At 43.5% G+C, this 16,793-nt stretch overlaps 1 protein-coding gene across 4 annotated transcripts in view; it reads left to right on the plus strand.

Annotated features, from left to right (window-relative positions):
• The window catches only part of CPVL (carboxypeptidase vitellogenic like), a 126,635-nt gene that overhangs the window by 50,936 nt on the left and 58,906 nt on the right, over window positions 1–16,793 (plus strand). For all 4 annotated transcript variants that reach the window (XM_012926139.2, XM_058678141.1, XM_058678140.1 and 1 more), the window contains 3 exons: window positions 1,348–1,414; window positions 15,744–15,866; window positions 16,265–16,396. In XM_012926139.2, coding sequence (XP_012781593.2) covers window positions 1,348–1,414; window positions 15,744–15,866; window positions 16,265–16,396 — 322 coding nt within the window. The remainder of the gene's footprint in view (window positions 1–1,347; window positions 1,415–15,743; window positions 15,867–16,264; window positions 16,397–16,793) is intronic.

Genomic DNA, 16,793 nt, shown 5'->3' on the forward strand with positions numbered 1-16,793 from the left:
GCAACTCCAGTGACTCTCCCAGTAGATGCGACAAGGAAACAGACATCTAGCCAGAGAACAAGGCTGGCCTGATATTTCTTGTGATATTTCTCGCCTTTCCAATAAGCAGGAAGAGTAGAAAGGAAGTCAATTCAGCCTGGAAGTTGCGGAGGGAAGGGTGGAGAAGGAGACCTATTTTTATCTCGACTCTGAAGCCAGCTCACTGCCACTGTTAACATGGAAGTTATAAAACGCAGCTTCCCAGATTGGGTTGCTACAAAGGCTACTATAAATAATAGACAACTATGCCAAAACTCTCTGTCGTGTTTCTGGGCTAATTTTTATGGAGCCTTTGAAAATTAAGTATAGCCAGCATTATGGCTATTGAAATAGATGTGACCCAAGTTTGCCTCTCTGTAACCCTTGAACTTTTCCTTCCCCCTGGGCTTTCAGATTCTCGGTGCCTTTCATCTTCCCTGATGGCTCATGGCTTTTCTTCCCTCTGCAGGGAGCTGGGATGCAACCATCCCCAGCCTCTCAGGCCTGGAAAGCTGGGTCACCACACTCACAGAACGTCTGAGTTGCACAAGACATTTTTGAAAGGTTTTGATCAAGTAGAGAGTCATTCAAAAATCCATGCCTTTCCTGATGGTTATGAAATAATTCCTTCAGTCTGCATAGCTCACTGTAGTGGCTGTTAGCATTCTTTGCTAAATTTGACTTTTTTGAGCCTGGGAGGAAACTGTAGGTTTACTTCACCACCCATTCATTGGTTTCCCATGAGATGCTAGGTGTCATGGAGCTTTCCTGTTCATGAAGTCACTAAGATCCTGATTTTCTGGAAGCCCATTTAGAAATGTTTAGCGTTCCCACAGTAGGAATTGGTAAGCAAGTAGGGTTCTCTTCACCTCAGTTCAAAGTTTTGCAAAGGGTCATAAGGTTTGCAAAGACACCTCTGAGACCCACTGAATAATAGCAGTTCAGTATCCTTTACTTCAAATACCCTCCATAGCTCAGTGTTCCAAGTTAGCCACCCCAAAACACAGACATGCACTCAGTCTTTAGTAAAAGGTGAAAAATTTATATGATCTGAAGAGAAACCAGACTATGCATGCACTCAGTCTTAATGGCCCACTTGGATGACTTTGCAGTCTCACAGAAGGCCCACAGGTGCTTTCTGACCTTCTGAGAGATGTGTGTTATTATGCACAGGAGAGAGAGACAGTGTCCTACAGAAGCTCACAGCACAAGGGTTTCTTATTTCAGCTGGGAGATCCAATTCCAAGGGGTTAGAGGTGGGAACATAATGTGAAATGCTCCTGATTCAGTTTCTTGATTAATTTTTATTATTGTCCTTTTTTCTTACAGTGCTCTAAATCAGTTTTTTCACTTGTTTCCTGAATATAACAGGAATGAATTTTATATCTCTGGGGAGGTGAGTTGAAATCATGTATTTTGATGTGTTTCAAGCATTCTTAAGACTGAAATACACTACGACAGTTGAGCTTTGTTCATTTAAATAGATATTATCTTCCAGCCCATTTTCAGAATTCTATTATCTCCAAACTGTCCCCATCATGTATTGTTGTGAAAAACTGGGCTTGGTTCATGGGTCCAGTGAGTGGTCATGTCTCAGCCCCATGCATTTATTGTAGTTATTCATGATGAGGGCTTTGAGAGTCTTAACCTAGGTGCCTTGTAGAAGGACCCAAATTTTGAATGTCCAATTCTCTGCTCAGTCAAAATAGTGTGCAAGGTTTCTACATAAAACGGTGCTATGTATTTTCTATTATATCCCACCAGGCGGGACATAACATCAGTTTGCCCCTCATCCAGGATGCTAAACTTGCCTCACTTGGCTGCTAAGGTTCTGCAAGATCTTAGTATTGTAAAGCACTTGTTTCTGTGCATAGTTAATAAATAATCAGACTGTGAACATCTGTGTGCCCATGTATGTCTCTCAGAAATGTTAGAGTCTATTGAGGGTCCCTACCAGCATCAGTTAGTGCACTAAGGGAATGGCAACCTTAATCATCTTTCTGTAGCTATCATCAGACATTCTTCTGTATAGAAGATCTTTCCTTCCACGTTGTCTCTGTTATGTACTTTTATATCACTGTGGACTCATGCGTGGATGTTTCGATTTGATTTCTTAAAATTTATCACAATCGCTATTATATTTGAGGCTTGTGTAGTTCCAAATTTGATTACTGGGGATCCCTTCAAGGTGACTCCTGTATTTTCTGACAATCCCCTTAGTCTTTAAGCGTTTCCTTGGTTATTTTGGCACAGATATGTATATCTATTGCCTTGGAATGCATCATGTCTTCAAAGAACCCCACTTTTAAAAAAAAAATGAGGGCTCAGCATGGTAGCCTAGTGGCTAAAATCCTCACCTTGCATGCGCCAGGATCCCATATGGGCGCCAGTTCTTACCCCTGCGGCCCCACTTCCCATCCAGCTCTCTGCTTGTGTCCTGGGAAAGCAGTCGAGGATGGCCCAAGGACTTGGGAACCTGCACCCATGTGGGAGACCTGGAAGAGGCTCCTGGCTCCTGGCTTCTGGCTTCTGGCTTCTGATCAGTGCAGCTCTGGCCGTTGTGGTCACTTGGGGAGTGAATCATCGGTTGGAAGATCTTCCTCTCTGTCTTTCCTACTCTCTGTATATTTAACTTTCCAATAAAAATAAAATAAATCTTAAAAGACAAGACACTGGTATTTAAAAACCAAGCCCTTGGGAAGTTGTGTGCTCATTTGCCATGGGGATGCCATTTTTTTTTTAACCTTTGCGGAATTGGGAAACAAAATGACTCCACACTGGTTGTTATAATTCTTTTTTTTTAAAGAAAGATTTTGAAAATTTTTATTGGAAAGGCAGAGATACAGAAAGAGAAATGGAGGGAGGGAAGGAAGGAGGGAGGGAAGGAGGGAGAGAGAGAGAGAGAGAGGGAGAGGGGGGGGGAGGGAGAGAGAGAGAGAGAGAGAGAGAGAATGAGAACCTATCCACTGGTTTGCTCTCCTAATGGCCTCAAAGGCCAGGGTTGTATGAGTTCAAAGCTGGGAGTCAGGAGCTTCTGTTTTTTTCACATGGATGCCGGGGCCGAAGGACTTGAGCCAGACTCTGCTACTTTCCCAAGCTGTAACTAGAGCTAAATCAGAAGTAGTGCAGCCTGAACTCTTAACTGATGACCACATGGGATGCTGGTGCCACAGGGAGAGGCTTAGCTTGTGATGCCACCTCTCTGGCCCTGATATGTGTAATTCCAAACAACACAGCACAGGATTCTCTGCTCCTCTCTTCCATACTTCATCCTTCCTCACATTGAGGACTGGGGTTTCTGACAGCTTCACTGTTTTGCTCAATCCTATAATATATCCAAAGTGGTTTCAGAATTTCTAAATCAGTACCCTTGACAACAAGAGCTTCCAAATTACTTCCAGTATTTTTGGTTGAAGTTATATTTATCCTTAGGTTAGATCTTGCTATAAGTTTCTGATCAAAGTATGATGTTGAAATGTCATAAGAAATAATTCTATGTCTTTTAGACCATTAGGATATAATTTAATGTTCTGACATGGTTAGGTTCACTTGTATATATAGATTTCAGTTTTAAAATTTGCCTTTTAAAATTCTGTTAAATTTAAAGCTATTTCTGAACAATATAGTAGCCCATAATATATTGATCACTGAAGTATAATTCTTTATATTAGTAATATAATGGTGAGCAAAAGGAAAAAACCCTGTTCTCCTACATTCTAAAAAGTGGACGATGAACAACATAATAAAAATACATTGTGCACTGTGACATCAGGCATCGAATGTCATGATTACGATAAAGCAAGGCATGAGTTAGAGCATGATAAAGGTGTGATTTGAGGGGAGATTGTTCAAGCAAGCATTGAGCCTCTGTGGATAGAGTTAGAAATGAAACACAGGCAGGTGGGTTTTGTAGAGCCCTACTGCTCATATAGATATAGATAAGCTATGTGACAACACAGGATTCTCAAGAAAGCCCAAGCAGAGCAGGTGACAGAAACTGCAGTTTTAAGGTAACCGTGATGTTGACCTTTCAGCAAAGATAACAAATCCTTGACGAGAGCTTAACTTGTCTACTTCATGTCTGCCTCTTGGTTCTGTACATGTAACTTACAAATGCATATACAAGAATTTTCCTGTTTCTGGCTACTGGGATGAATGGTTTTCAGGAAACCTGTGCCTCACAAGAGATGAAGGAAGAAACAAATGCGGGAGGGGAGCCTGTGGTAGGGGCACAGTTACAAAGAGCACCATTGCCCTAAGAACAGAGTGCATTCAACCTGGGGACATCTCATTCCACAAGGAAGGACATTAACTGATGATGTCTGGACCATGTCTGCTCACTGCAATGGTGTGTTTCTCCAGCCTGGCTCATTCTGTTTTGGGTGTCTTCTATTTTATTTTATTTTTTTTCTATTCATTTATTCATTAATTACATTGTATTACATGACACAATTTCATAGGTACTGGGATTCTCCCTGCTTCACCCCAAACCCTTCCCCCATGGTGAATTCCTTCATCTTGATGCATAACCACAGCTCAAGTTCCGTTGGGATTCCCTAATTACAAGCTCACACCATACAGAGTCCAGCATCCCACTTGTCCGGTCAAGTTCAGCGGCCTCTTAGGGAGGCCCTCTCAGGTTTGAAGGCAGAGCCAGCAGAGCGTCACCTCGATCAATTAGAAGCTCCAACATATCATCAGCAACAGTCCAGGTACGATGAGACTGGTGCAGAGTCCACTGATTGACATAGTCCATCTTAGAGTTTCCCCTTGTCCAGTTTTTCGCTGCAAACATATAGCTGAGGTGGTTGATTGATCTACTCCATCTTCCATCTTTTCTTGGTTAATGTTTTGATTCCTCCATTTTGTTCAGGGGAATCCCCAAAGAAACTTTGAGGTGTTCCCAGTCCAGGCTCCTACATGCACTACTAGTAAGCACAGTACCCGCCACAGTCCATCACTCCGATCAGCTGGTGGTTGTAACCCCTGGGTTGGTTCTATTCTGAGCCCCGACCTCCATTGGAACCAATGAGTATTGCAGCTCTCCCCGGCTCTGCCCATCACACACTCGTCCCTCACCTAAACCAGTGGGAGGTGTGCTGGTTGGGTGCTGCATTCCCTACTGGCACAGGCCATTTCACCTTGGCATTTTGTGTTTTGTACTGTTTTTATCGCAACCAAACCTGGCCAGGCCCCCACACAGTTCCAGCGCTCGGATTTGCCAGTGGATGACGTGAACTGACTCAGCCTGGTCTGCCCCCAACCCGAGCCAAATGTATGCCAGTGGGTCACTTTCCAAAGCCTCTTCTGGATTGTTTACCTCCATACTTCCTGCGTTTATTTGTAGGGTCAGTGTCCTGTCAGAGGAACTGTTCAGATTCCTCCATCCGACCCCTTCCTGGTGTCAGGCTTCATGCATACCAGCAGGTCCTTCGGCCAGCACCGCTCTTCAACCCATTCTGGTTCCTGCTGTTGAGAGTTTCAGCCCAGCCACGGCTCGTCCATACATACATATAGCTCATATATGGCTCAGTTGGGGTTGAAACCTAGCCGAGCCCGTCCCACATCTACCCTGGTCCTCCGGAGAACCAAACTGTGTTGCGGTCTAACCTGGCATGGTGTGTCAAGTCCGAATCCATATTTGTGCCAAGGGATTACAACTGTGACCCGATCAGAACTCAGCCCCCTTCCAGTTCCTGCGCCCCTTAGTGGTAAGCTCCACCCAGCCAAGGCCTCCCCCACGCTCCCCAACCAGGCCTGTTCCCAGCCAGTGTTAAGTATGCCAGAGGTTGCTCTGGGTCAGCCCAGCGCGCCCCATAGACTGTCATACCTCCTGCATAGACTCCACTGGCCCTTCTAAACCATCCAGTGGGGTCAGAGTTTCCACGGGGATTGGTCCACACATACCTGACACATTCTAGCCCCGAGTATGGTTCTCGAATGCCAGACAATGTCATAGTCTTGCCTTCTGTGGGGTGTCTTGTATTTTAAAGCCAGAAGACAAGATGGAAAAATGCAAGGAGTTCTGGAGTAATCATTAGATCAATGATCACACTAGGTAATTCCAGGGAAAATCTTTGAAAATGTTTTTTAAGTAATTTGAGAGAGAGAGAGAGAGAGAAAATGTTCCCATCCACATATTCACTCCCAAATGCTCGTTTTGTTTAGAACTGAAACTCAAACTGAAGTTGAGAGCTGGGGAGTCAATCCAGATATCCTACGTTGATGGCAAGGACCTGGTTACTTGGTTTACCTGTTGCCTCCCAGGGTGTGCATTTGCAGAAAGCTGGAGTTCAGGGCAGGGAGGAAAGCTAGGCATTGCTATGTGAGACATGGGTGTTCTAACCACTAGGCTAATGCACATTCCCTCTAGGAAAATTTCTCAGCTTTTCTGGACCTCCATTTGCATCTTAAAACTAGAGGTGCTGGAGTCCAGCTCCAGCTGAGTTCGGAACTCAAGATGGGTGCGTGGATGAGGCGCAAAGAGAGAGAGAGAGAGAGAGATGGACCACTACAATTCCATGATCATCATGGACAGTGCAAGAAAGCTGTCTGCTTTATTTTTACAGAACCAGTCAAACTCTGGCTCAGACTTTTTACGTCACAGTCAAGTGGGTGTTTCTAAGGATAATTCTGCCATTTGTTTCACCTTAAAGCAGGATGTTATCCATCCTGACCCTGTGGTCAGGAAGTTCTCAATAGATGGTGCATATCAATCAGTAACACATTCCTACTACAATCCTCATTCTGCAGCTTAGTCTTGAATCAATTAAGGGAGGAAAGGCATCACAGAAGGAAGGACCTAAAGGTCAAAGAAAGAGGGAAAGAATAGGTTTCCCCCGAGTCTGGGGGCTTAGCACCCTTGATTAGCATGTGGTCAATGGGGACAGCAATAAAAGGCCCTTTTGCTAAAATGGTATCAGCAACTTCCAAGCTCACATTGGTAGTAAACATTAACTCCACAGAGGCAGACAGTGCCTAAATAAATTATAGAAATCTCAGCAGGATTGTCCGGTGTCCATGCAAAGGGAGGTAGAGCTGCATTCAGGTGGTTGTAGAGACATCCGCCAGGCCTTGCCAAACAGCGGAAAAATTCCTTGTGTCCCTGCCTGCAATGCAATAATTCTCTTCACACCTTCCTCTCTTCCACACCCATCACACGGATCCCAGCATAGAGGGTTAGATTTTACACTAGATCCAGTTCAGGGATGTTTTGTTTTGTTGGCCTTCTATTGCAGCGCCCCAGGCTTACTCCTAAAGCATTTATGAGCAATCATACTTTTAACACAGGATTGGCCCGCTCTGCCTCTTTCCACTACCATCACAGCTGGGGGGAAAAAAAGTTGATAGAAATATTTCAAGAAATCAAAATCCCTTTTCCTCTGAACTTGATTTCCTTACACTTTCAGGGAGGCTGAGCAAACACTACTATTCTACTATAGAATGACCCTTAGAATATAGACACATGGATTCAGAGATGAGTGACTGATTTCCCAGCCCTCACATCTGTGTGCTATGAATGAGGGTAGCCTGCTGCTCAGAGAATCTGCGGCAGCTGTTCAGATCCCTGACATTTGTGTAAGAGTCTGGAAATAATAACAGTACCTACTGCATAGCACTGTTTTGCGTGTTTAATTAGCTAATCCTCCTCAAATATTTCGCATGGTGGCAGGCTGTGGCGAGCACCCAACATGTGATGACTGCTCTTACTATTCATGTTGAAAGGCTGGATTAATGTATTTTGCCTCCAAAGCACATGGCTTTAAAGCATGTAGCCAGAAGCTGAAGTGTTCATTGAAGCTCTGCTTACTCATTGTTGGAATGTAACATCGTCTCCTCCTCTGTGGCTGTGACTCTTAAAAAAATATGTTTGGGAGTCAGATTTAGAGAGAGGAAGAGATAAAAACAAATAGTCTCCCATGTGCTAGTTCACTCCCCAAGTCCAGGAGCTGGGAGCTTAATTTAGGTCTCTCAGGTGAGTGGCAGGAGCCTAGACATTTGGGCCAGCTTCTACTGCTTTTCCAAGGTCATTGTCAGGAAGCTGGATTGGAAGTGGAGGACAAAGGACAAGAACCGGTGCCCATATGGGATGTTGCATCACAGGTGGCTTTACCATTATACCCACCATGCTGGCCCCTGTGGCTATGACTTTGAAATAATCTTTAAAAGAATGAGTTCATTTTGTCTGAAAGAAGTTCATACTAAAAGTTGATATTAAAAATCTGATTGTTGAGTTTTAAATTTATTTGAGAGTCAAGCCAGGAGGAGATTTCCGTCTGCTGGTTTACTGCACAAATACCCACAGTGGTTGGGGCCAGGCCAGGGCACAGAGCCTAGAACTCAATCCAGGTCCCACAGGTAGAAGGAACCCAGATCCTTTGAGCCATCAGTGCTGCCTTCCATGATTTGCACTGGCAATAAAGATAAAATCAGGAGCCAGAGGTGGAAGTTGAGCCCAAGCATATGTGAGCATATTAACCACTGGGCTAAATGCCTGCTCCTAGGAAAAGACGTTCAGATCCAACCCAGGCTCTGTGATCCTGTCCCGTGGACCAACATGTATGTGGTCGTAACAGAGGGAGTAGGTTGGGCCTGTGGTTGTCCACATGGTCTCCCCCTGTGTTCTCTTCTATGTGGCCCAGAACACCAATTGGTATTATTTTTTTTTTTTTTATGAAGAGAGACTAATGTGTCTGTGAATCACCTTCCTCAAGGTATGAAGAAAATATACTTCCATAGTTAGTTCTCTTCGTGAGTGTTGGCATTTCAGAATGAATTAATGAGATTGCACTTGCTGGTTTTTTTAAAGATTTTTAAATTCTATTTTTTATTGAAAAGTCAGATTTATGGAGTGAATGAGAGGAGAGAAAGATCTTCCATCTGCTGGTTCACTCCCCAAGCGGCAGCAACAGCTAGAGCTGAGCTAATCCTATGCCAGGAGCTTCTTCTGGGTCTCCCTCATGGGTGCAGGGTCCCAAGGCTTTGGGCCGTCCTCTACTGCTTTTCCAGGCCACAAACAGGGAGCTGAAAAGCAAGTAGAGCAGCCAGTATACAAATTGGAGCCCATATGGGATCCTGGCACATGCAAGACGAGGATTTTAGCCACCAGGCTACTGCGCCAAGCCCAATTGCACTTACTATTTGAGGCACAGTCATTAGACCCCTATAAAGAATGCATGGACCCTGCTACAAGTTAAAGCCAAATGGACATCACTGGGAGACAAGCATGTAACCAACTATCAGGGTGTAGGGAAGTGTCCATCATTCTCTAAGCATGTAGTTTCTTGTTCCACTCTGGAGCAAGTAATTTGCAGCACTTAAGGATAGCTGGGATATGGTTAAAACTGGGATCTCATCTCGGTCAGCAGAAAGGACAGACTTCAATAGGCAGTTCTGCAACTGTAGCTAATTCAACAGCCAGATAAGGCAAAACTTTGAAGCAACTTAAAAATTAGCAAGCCTAATGGGATAAATTCTCTTCATCCACTGGGTAAAATCTACTTGGAGCAGAGCATCTGACAACCCTTATTAAAGCTGTCGTTGTTCTTTGGGTTTTGGTGGCGAGAGCCATGCTTTTTTAATATGTTCCAGACAACACTAAGCACAGGACCCACAGACCGTTATAGAGTAGCCGGGTGCAAGGGTCTGTTACTAGATCAAGTAGAAATTTCCATGATAGTTGCTTGCTGTTGTCTTTCTCTTTCATCGTCCTTCTCCTTCTGTAGACTCGGGCTCTGGGAACTCGCCTTGCTGTTCTGTCACTTTCCAGATTCGCTTGTGGTCAGCCTGCCACCATCAGCTCTCTTCTCCCAGGTTGTACTGTGCTCACCCATGGGCTTCTTCCATCTCCATCACAATTGTTTTGTTTCTCTCCCCAGTTCTAATTTACCACCAGCTTTACTGGCTGTAGTTAAACCTTCATGTTTTGGCATAGACAACAGAGCCTACCCCATGGGAAAGTGTTTGTAGCAGGAGGCTCAGGAGCACCCTCATGCAAATAGAGAGATGCCATCTAAAGTAGGGAGTGGGAACTCTCCTCTCAGTAGATTTACAGTCTTGTTAGGTAGATCTTCACCATTACCATAATGATCTTGAGTATAGGCTAGAGACCGTTGAATCATGCTAGAGGAGAACCCTTCAAGAACATCTAGTTATCAAGTAATTAAGAATGGTTCATATGGCAGACACTATGCTAAGCAATTTCATACATTCCTTTGTTTAATCTTCACAGCCATCTTATGAGTTAGGTGCTGTTATTATTATCCCTCTTTTGCAAGTGAGATAACTGAAACTTAGAAAAACTAGTTACAGCAAACCACAGTCACCATGGCTAGAAAGTGGAGGAGCCAGAGTTAGAACCTCTGCCAGTCAGCTTTGCATAACTCTGCTGAAATACCCAAGTTGGACTAACTTCCTAAAGGAAAGAGGTTTATTCCAGCTCTTAAATTCTGGAAATTCACACTCCCAAGATCAATTAGATCTCATTGCTTTGGCTTCCAATGATGATCTTGCTGGGTCCCAAGGTGGTACAGAGCATCTCATGGCAACAGGGCATACACGCCTGTCTGTGTGTCTCCTTGTAAATCCACAGGAGTCAATCATGAGGTCTCTAATAACCTGATCTAGTCTAATCACCGAGCAGTAGTAGCCTCACTTGTAAGCCCTATGATTAGATTAAGCTTTTGTCTTTGTAATGCCACTAGATTTTGCAGTTCCAATTGCTGCATGAGTTCAGGGACCAAGTCCTCAAGCCATAGCTGAACCTAAGGAGCCAGACTCCAGAGCCTGAGGAGGTCAGTGAAGAAGTGAGCTGAGAGGTATAAGCCTGCTTACGGAGATGGCTGGGATGGATGCCCTGTCCTTGACACTGTCTTCAGTTCTGCCGCTTCCCACAGAGCAGATCCGCTTTCCAACACAGGTGTCGGGCCCATCCCCTTCTGGAGTTCCTGCAGCGGCTCCAGATCATCAACCTTAGACAAACAAAAAGGAAACTCCTTGGCTTCTAGAATGTCTGTGTGTTTCTGTCCCAGACTTAGTTTTAATCATGAATACTTGGCTTTGATGGTAAAGTTTTATAGGGTAAGCGGAAGTTTCAAGTGATATAAAGACTTGAGCTCCTTGGAAAGTAATTATTTCTTGAGGCTTGGAACCTGCTGACTTGTATTAGTTAACAAACAACCAAGCAATTTTAACTCTTAAGCCTGTGATGACTGTCTATCTTCAGTTACGTTCATCTGCATTTGCCAGTATTTTATTTTAGAATCAAAAACCCATTTGTGACCATCTAATGAGTTTAATATTACAAAAATCAAGTCTCATGCTGTAACCCAAAAAACTGAGCAGGAGAGGAGGACCAGATGGAAATGTTTGCCTGGCTCTGGGTTGCATTTCCAATTCAAAGCAATACATCTTTACAGATTCTTGATTATTAGATACAAAGAAAAGAACAGGAGTAGATCAGAAGTCATTCTAAGCTTTGTCTGAGGGGAACTACCATGCTGGAGCAAGCAGCCCAGAAACATAATCTGATTAGATGAGATGCCCAAATTGGAACAGGAAATGCGAAGTTGAACCCATTAACTGCAGCTTCAACCTTACGAGTTCTATCTGCAGTGAACAAACAAAGGACTTCACTTGTTGAGTGTGACCCAGTGGGTTCTTACTCTTCATTTAAAAGTCAAATTAGCCATAGTATGCCTTTGAGTCAAAGGGGCTTATTCATCCAATTGAGTCACCTGGCTTCAAAGTGGGTTTTTCCAAATTGGCACTGAGGTCAGGTTAAGTGGGGGAAGGGTGCATTTGTTCTCCTCTGCCTATCACTAATGGATTTTGTTTAACAGAAGTATCTTCTCAGTGCTAAAAAGGAATATATCATCTGAAAGGCAGCACATACCTTAGCATGAGTTTATGTGACTAAAAGTTGGCTACAGATCAAAACACTTTTGCTTCATGTCTGTGGCTGTACAGTTTGAAAGTTTCCTTTTCAAGAGAAGGAGATGTTTTGATAAAGTCCTATTCTTGTTAGAAGCCCTCTTTTTAAAAAAAATAGTGCAGCAATGTGGTCTTGAAATTAGATGACGCATGGTCTAGAAATGTCTAGGAAGTTGTAGAGATTACCACAACATGGCTTTCCTCACTCATTAATTTTCTCAACTGGCCATTTTCAGACCACACATCTCTCCTTAGAGAAACTCATGATATGGAGGAAGTGTGACTCTTCCCCAAGGCTGGACAAATCCTCTCAGATGTTCCCTGATGTTTTGCTGCAATGCACTAAGGATTTTCCCTAGCACGGGGCTCTTACATTTGCTTTTCAGTGTGTGCACCAAGTTCCCAGCAGGGCATTGACAGTCTCTTATTCCCTGTGGTCTGGTCAGCCGTGGTCCATGCCTAGAAAGCTGAAGGTCAAGGGATGGAAAAGATTTTCCCAAAGGACAGCCCATCTTGGAGACCCAGAGGGGTGACCACCGGTGCCAGCAATGACTCTTGCCAACAAGCTTCATTTTAAGCCCAAATGGCTGTAGAGGAGGACAGAGTAGGGCAAGGGGCTTTGAGTGGCCTGCAGATCTCTCATGCTGTGGCTGAAATGACAGGGGTTGAGAAAGATTGTCTGTGAATGGTCAAATGTTGTGTCTACAGTTAGGTGCATCTTATTTCAACAGCTGCTGCTCATTTTGCTAATAAACTTCTGGATGTTCTGGATGTTTTATACTATGAAGGTGTGTCCCCAGAGGCAAGGAGCATCAGTGTAGTTGCATTGTTTTTTTTTTTCCCCAACTTAACTTCAGTAAGAAATGTAGCCCCGAGAGTAGTTGAAACAATAGTAACTACAAACATATGTGAAATTTCTGCAAGAGGACATCGTTTCCATTATATTATTATTTTCTGACACTTTTTTCCTTTTGGAGGAGGTGATTGGAACTTGGTTTTAGATATGAAATATTTTTTTTCTTGAAATTGACCAGGAGCAGTGGTGCATTAAATCAGCTATGACTGTTGCCCAAACATGTAAGAGAATACACAATTACAAGTTTCCTTACGTCCAATCCCATTGTGTTTTTACACATCTGGATAATTAAGCAAGCATTACATTCTCTCTCGACTATTTTTACAAGTGCCTTGTGCTTCTCACGTGATTTCCATTAGGCTGTTCCAAACACCATTTAAGAACGCAGAACGAGTGCACACCAAGATGCAGAAGTGATCTTCCATTGGGACACTGAGACCTTTCTTTCTCAGGGGGTAGATAAAGCTTGAGAGCTGAATTCCGAGATCTCTTCTAAAGGAGGAGGAGAACTGGAGGTTTATTGCCCCTTTAAGCTCCAGCAAATAGAAGTGTGTGCAAACACACCGTGATGTCTCTAGGCCTTCATGTTGGAGGTGAGCTGAACTTACGGTCACCATGGGGAAAATGAACCAAACAAGAATCCTGCTAGGATTTGCAACCTGAAGTGCCTTTAAATATCAGAACATCATACTAAGAGGAGCCTAAAGCCCAGAAGTGTGAATTGCTAAGCTAGTCTGACTTATTATGTTGTAGATGTATATGTTTATCTGGCAGAGTGCCTTGTTGGGAAAGTCATTACCGAATCCTAAAATAATATATACTCGGATAGTTTCTGGCTGCATTTTCCCTCTTTTCTTTCATAATAGCTTTGATGTTAGTCTGAGTTTTTATGAGGCCAGAGTCTGACCTGATGTTGGGGGTTGGGGTTAACTCACAGACTGCAGGCGCAGCATTAAGCAGCTGCTGCCCGTACTGGGGGATGTGCCTGTGGGGGGTGGTCAGAGAAGCCCCTATTCTGAGAGCTGTGGTGGGTGTTGCTATTGTCAGCACAGGCAAAACCTGGGACAAAAGGGGCAGGAGTTCATCAAGTCACCAGATTACAGTGAAAAGCTGAACAACCAGCTAGGTCATTTCCAATCCTTAAAGAAACCACAGATTCTTCCCCCAAACTGGGACATTCTATCCTATTTTTTGAAATATACAGGAAAGGGAAAACTGGGCAAAATGAAACAGACTTGATTGATCAGCTGGTTGCCTTTTAAAGTGCTTTGGTCAAAGAATCATTAAGTTGAGAAATAAATAATTCAAGAAGAATAAATAAGTTTGATTTAGTAAAAAAAATTAAAAGGAAAATTTGTCTCAACAAGGAGAGTGAAAATGATTAAAATTTCAACACACTGTTTCAGTGTCTGTTTTCCATAAAATAATCCTATAATTGTCTACTGTGTGACAACCTTAATCACTTAACCAATGGAATGATTTGTGGAAAGGCAGGGAAGGATTTGCCACACTGACACAAAGCAACAAACTGTATGGTAGTCATTAGAAAGCATCAAATGAGATAAATATTATCATTGCTAGCTTAGCTAATGTGGACTGAATATTGAAGAAACTGGTTTTAGAGGTGATTATGGAACAAACCATCCACCTCACCATCTAGTTTGTCACAAATGGTCACCTTATCAAACCTGCTGCAATTAAACAAAAGTTTGAGTTCTGACTTAGGGAATCGGGAACCAATTGTGTATACCCCAGGACCTGTGACTTCAATGTTGTTTAGTGTGAGAACTGAGAGCTGTGGAGGCAGTCAGACCTGGATAGAATTCCAGCAAGGCCTGCAACTGAAAGGGGCAGACCCTTCTTTTCTTCATTGTAACACCAAGGAAAATAATGTCTCCCCTTAAGTTTACTCAAAAGTCTGTGTAATAACCTGGTTTATAGTAGATGCTCAAATTGAGTGGGTGTTCTTTCTTAATTTCCTGCCTGAATATACCCCGGGTACACATCATGGTCACAAGAGGGAGATACCATAAAAATGCACATGTTTTAGGTTGACATTTTCCTTACCCGATATAGCGATTTGAAGTACATGCCCTTCCACCCAGTATTTGAGAGAGGTGTTTTATTGCCCAGTCTTAAGTCTTGAGTGATTATACCACTGAAAGACATACTTTTTAGTATCTGTATCAATTCCCAGTAGAGAAGAAATATTTGGAAGTAATTCCAAAGAACTCACTGTTGTTTTGTTTTAATTTCACTTATTAATTTATTTGAAAGTCAGAGTTTGTGAAAGAGGGAGAAAGAGATATCCTTATTCTACTGGCTCATTCCCCAGGTGCCTGTAACACCTGCAGCTGGGCCACGAATTCAGCCAGGAACCTGAAATTCCATATAGATCTCTCACAGGGATCACAGCATCCCAAACATTGGGCTTATCATCTGCTACCTTCCTAGGTGCATCAGCAAGGAGCTGGATCAGAAGCAGGGGAGCCAGGACTCCCACTGGCCCTCTGATACTGCTTGTGGTCTATGAAGAAATCTTGTCTAAATCGCATTATTTCATCTTGAAAAAAATTTAGGTTTTGAAGTAGGTCAGAAAAGGTAGAAGTCATTTTCCTTTGAGAGGTAGAGACAGAAACAGATGTAGATAACTCCCACCTGCCAGTTCACTCCACAAATGTTTGCTGCTGCTGTGACTGAGCCTGCCTGGAACCAGGAGCTTGGAATTCAGTCCAGGTTTGCCAGGTGAGTCTCAAGGCCCTGACTCTGCCGAGCTGTCACCTGCTGCTTCCAAGGATACACATGAGTGGAGCCAGGACTGAGCCCAGGCACTCCGCTGGGTCAAGTGCCTGTGCCTGCTGTTATTCTGATTAGCTCAAATAGCATAACATTGTACTAGCATCACTTTATGATGGTTTATTCCAGCCTCTATCCTCAGTCTTATGCAGGGAAATATGTGCCAGCCATCGCACACCACATCCACACCCTCAACCCTACGCGTATGTCGAAGTTCAACCTGAAAGGAATTGCCCTTGGAGATGCATATTTCGATCCTGAATCAGTAGGTGTCTTGGTTTTTTTTTTTCTTTCTGTATTGTTCTTGATGGAAAGTAAATCCCACTTTATCAGATAGAAGATTCCTCTTTGAGGCCTAACTTGATTAAGGGAAACCCTAGTTGAATTTGAATTAAACTTTCTCATTTTTACCCAGTGCTTCACAGCTTCACAATGTCAATTTGCTTTGTTACTGTTAACTATATATATATATATATATATATATATACCTGTGTGTTGCATTTTGTGTGATTTATGTGTTATGTGTGTATGTGGAGTGACGTGTAATGGCCTCACCTGGCTAATACAAACAGAATGATGAAGAGGATTATTTTACCAAGCAAACAGGCTGCTCTTGCTTCTCTCCTTCTCCGTGGCACTGACATGGGTCTCCTTTGTCCTCAGATCATAGGGGGCTATGCAGCCTTTCTGTTTCAAATCGGCTTGCTGGATGAGAAGCAGAAAAAACACTTCCAGAAGGAGTGTGATGCGTGTGTAAAACACATCAAGAAGGGGAACTGGCTGCAGGCCTTTGAAGTGAGTTCTGGGGCCCGCTGTTATCCCTGAGCAATTAGAACCATCTGAGTTGAGGACTGGGCGGCAGCAGCACCAGCGTGTTGGAAGTGGGAGTGGGGGTTGGGGACAGTCTTTGTTGGAGGAGAAATAGCTGCCCTGCTGTCTGCCACCCGGAGGCTAGATGCACGGGCTCATGACTCACAAAGGAAATTGCCTGTGTTTTACACCTGAGATTGCCTTGGAGCTTTAATCTGTGTCTTTCATCAGCTGTTTTAACGTCATAAAATGCTGTCCAGGACTTAGAGACGAACCCATCCTCTAGTGGTCAGAAGGAAAAAGGCAACCCAGGAAGTACACATGTGTGTCCACATACATGATGCAGAGGGTCATATCCACCAGAGGGTTTCCACTGGAGAAG

Source organism: Ochotona princeps, chromosome 20, assembly GCF_030435755.1.
Source record: "Ochotona princeps isolate mOchPri1 chromosome 20, mOchPri1.hap1, whole genome shotgun sequence".
In the NCBI taxonomy this organism is placed as follows: domain Eukaryota; kingdom Metazoa; phylum Chordata; class Mammalia; order Lagomorpha; family Ochotonidae; genus Ochotona; species Ochotona princeps.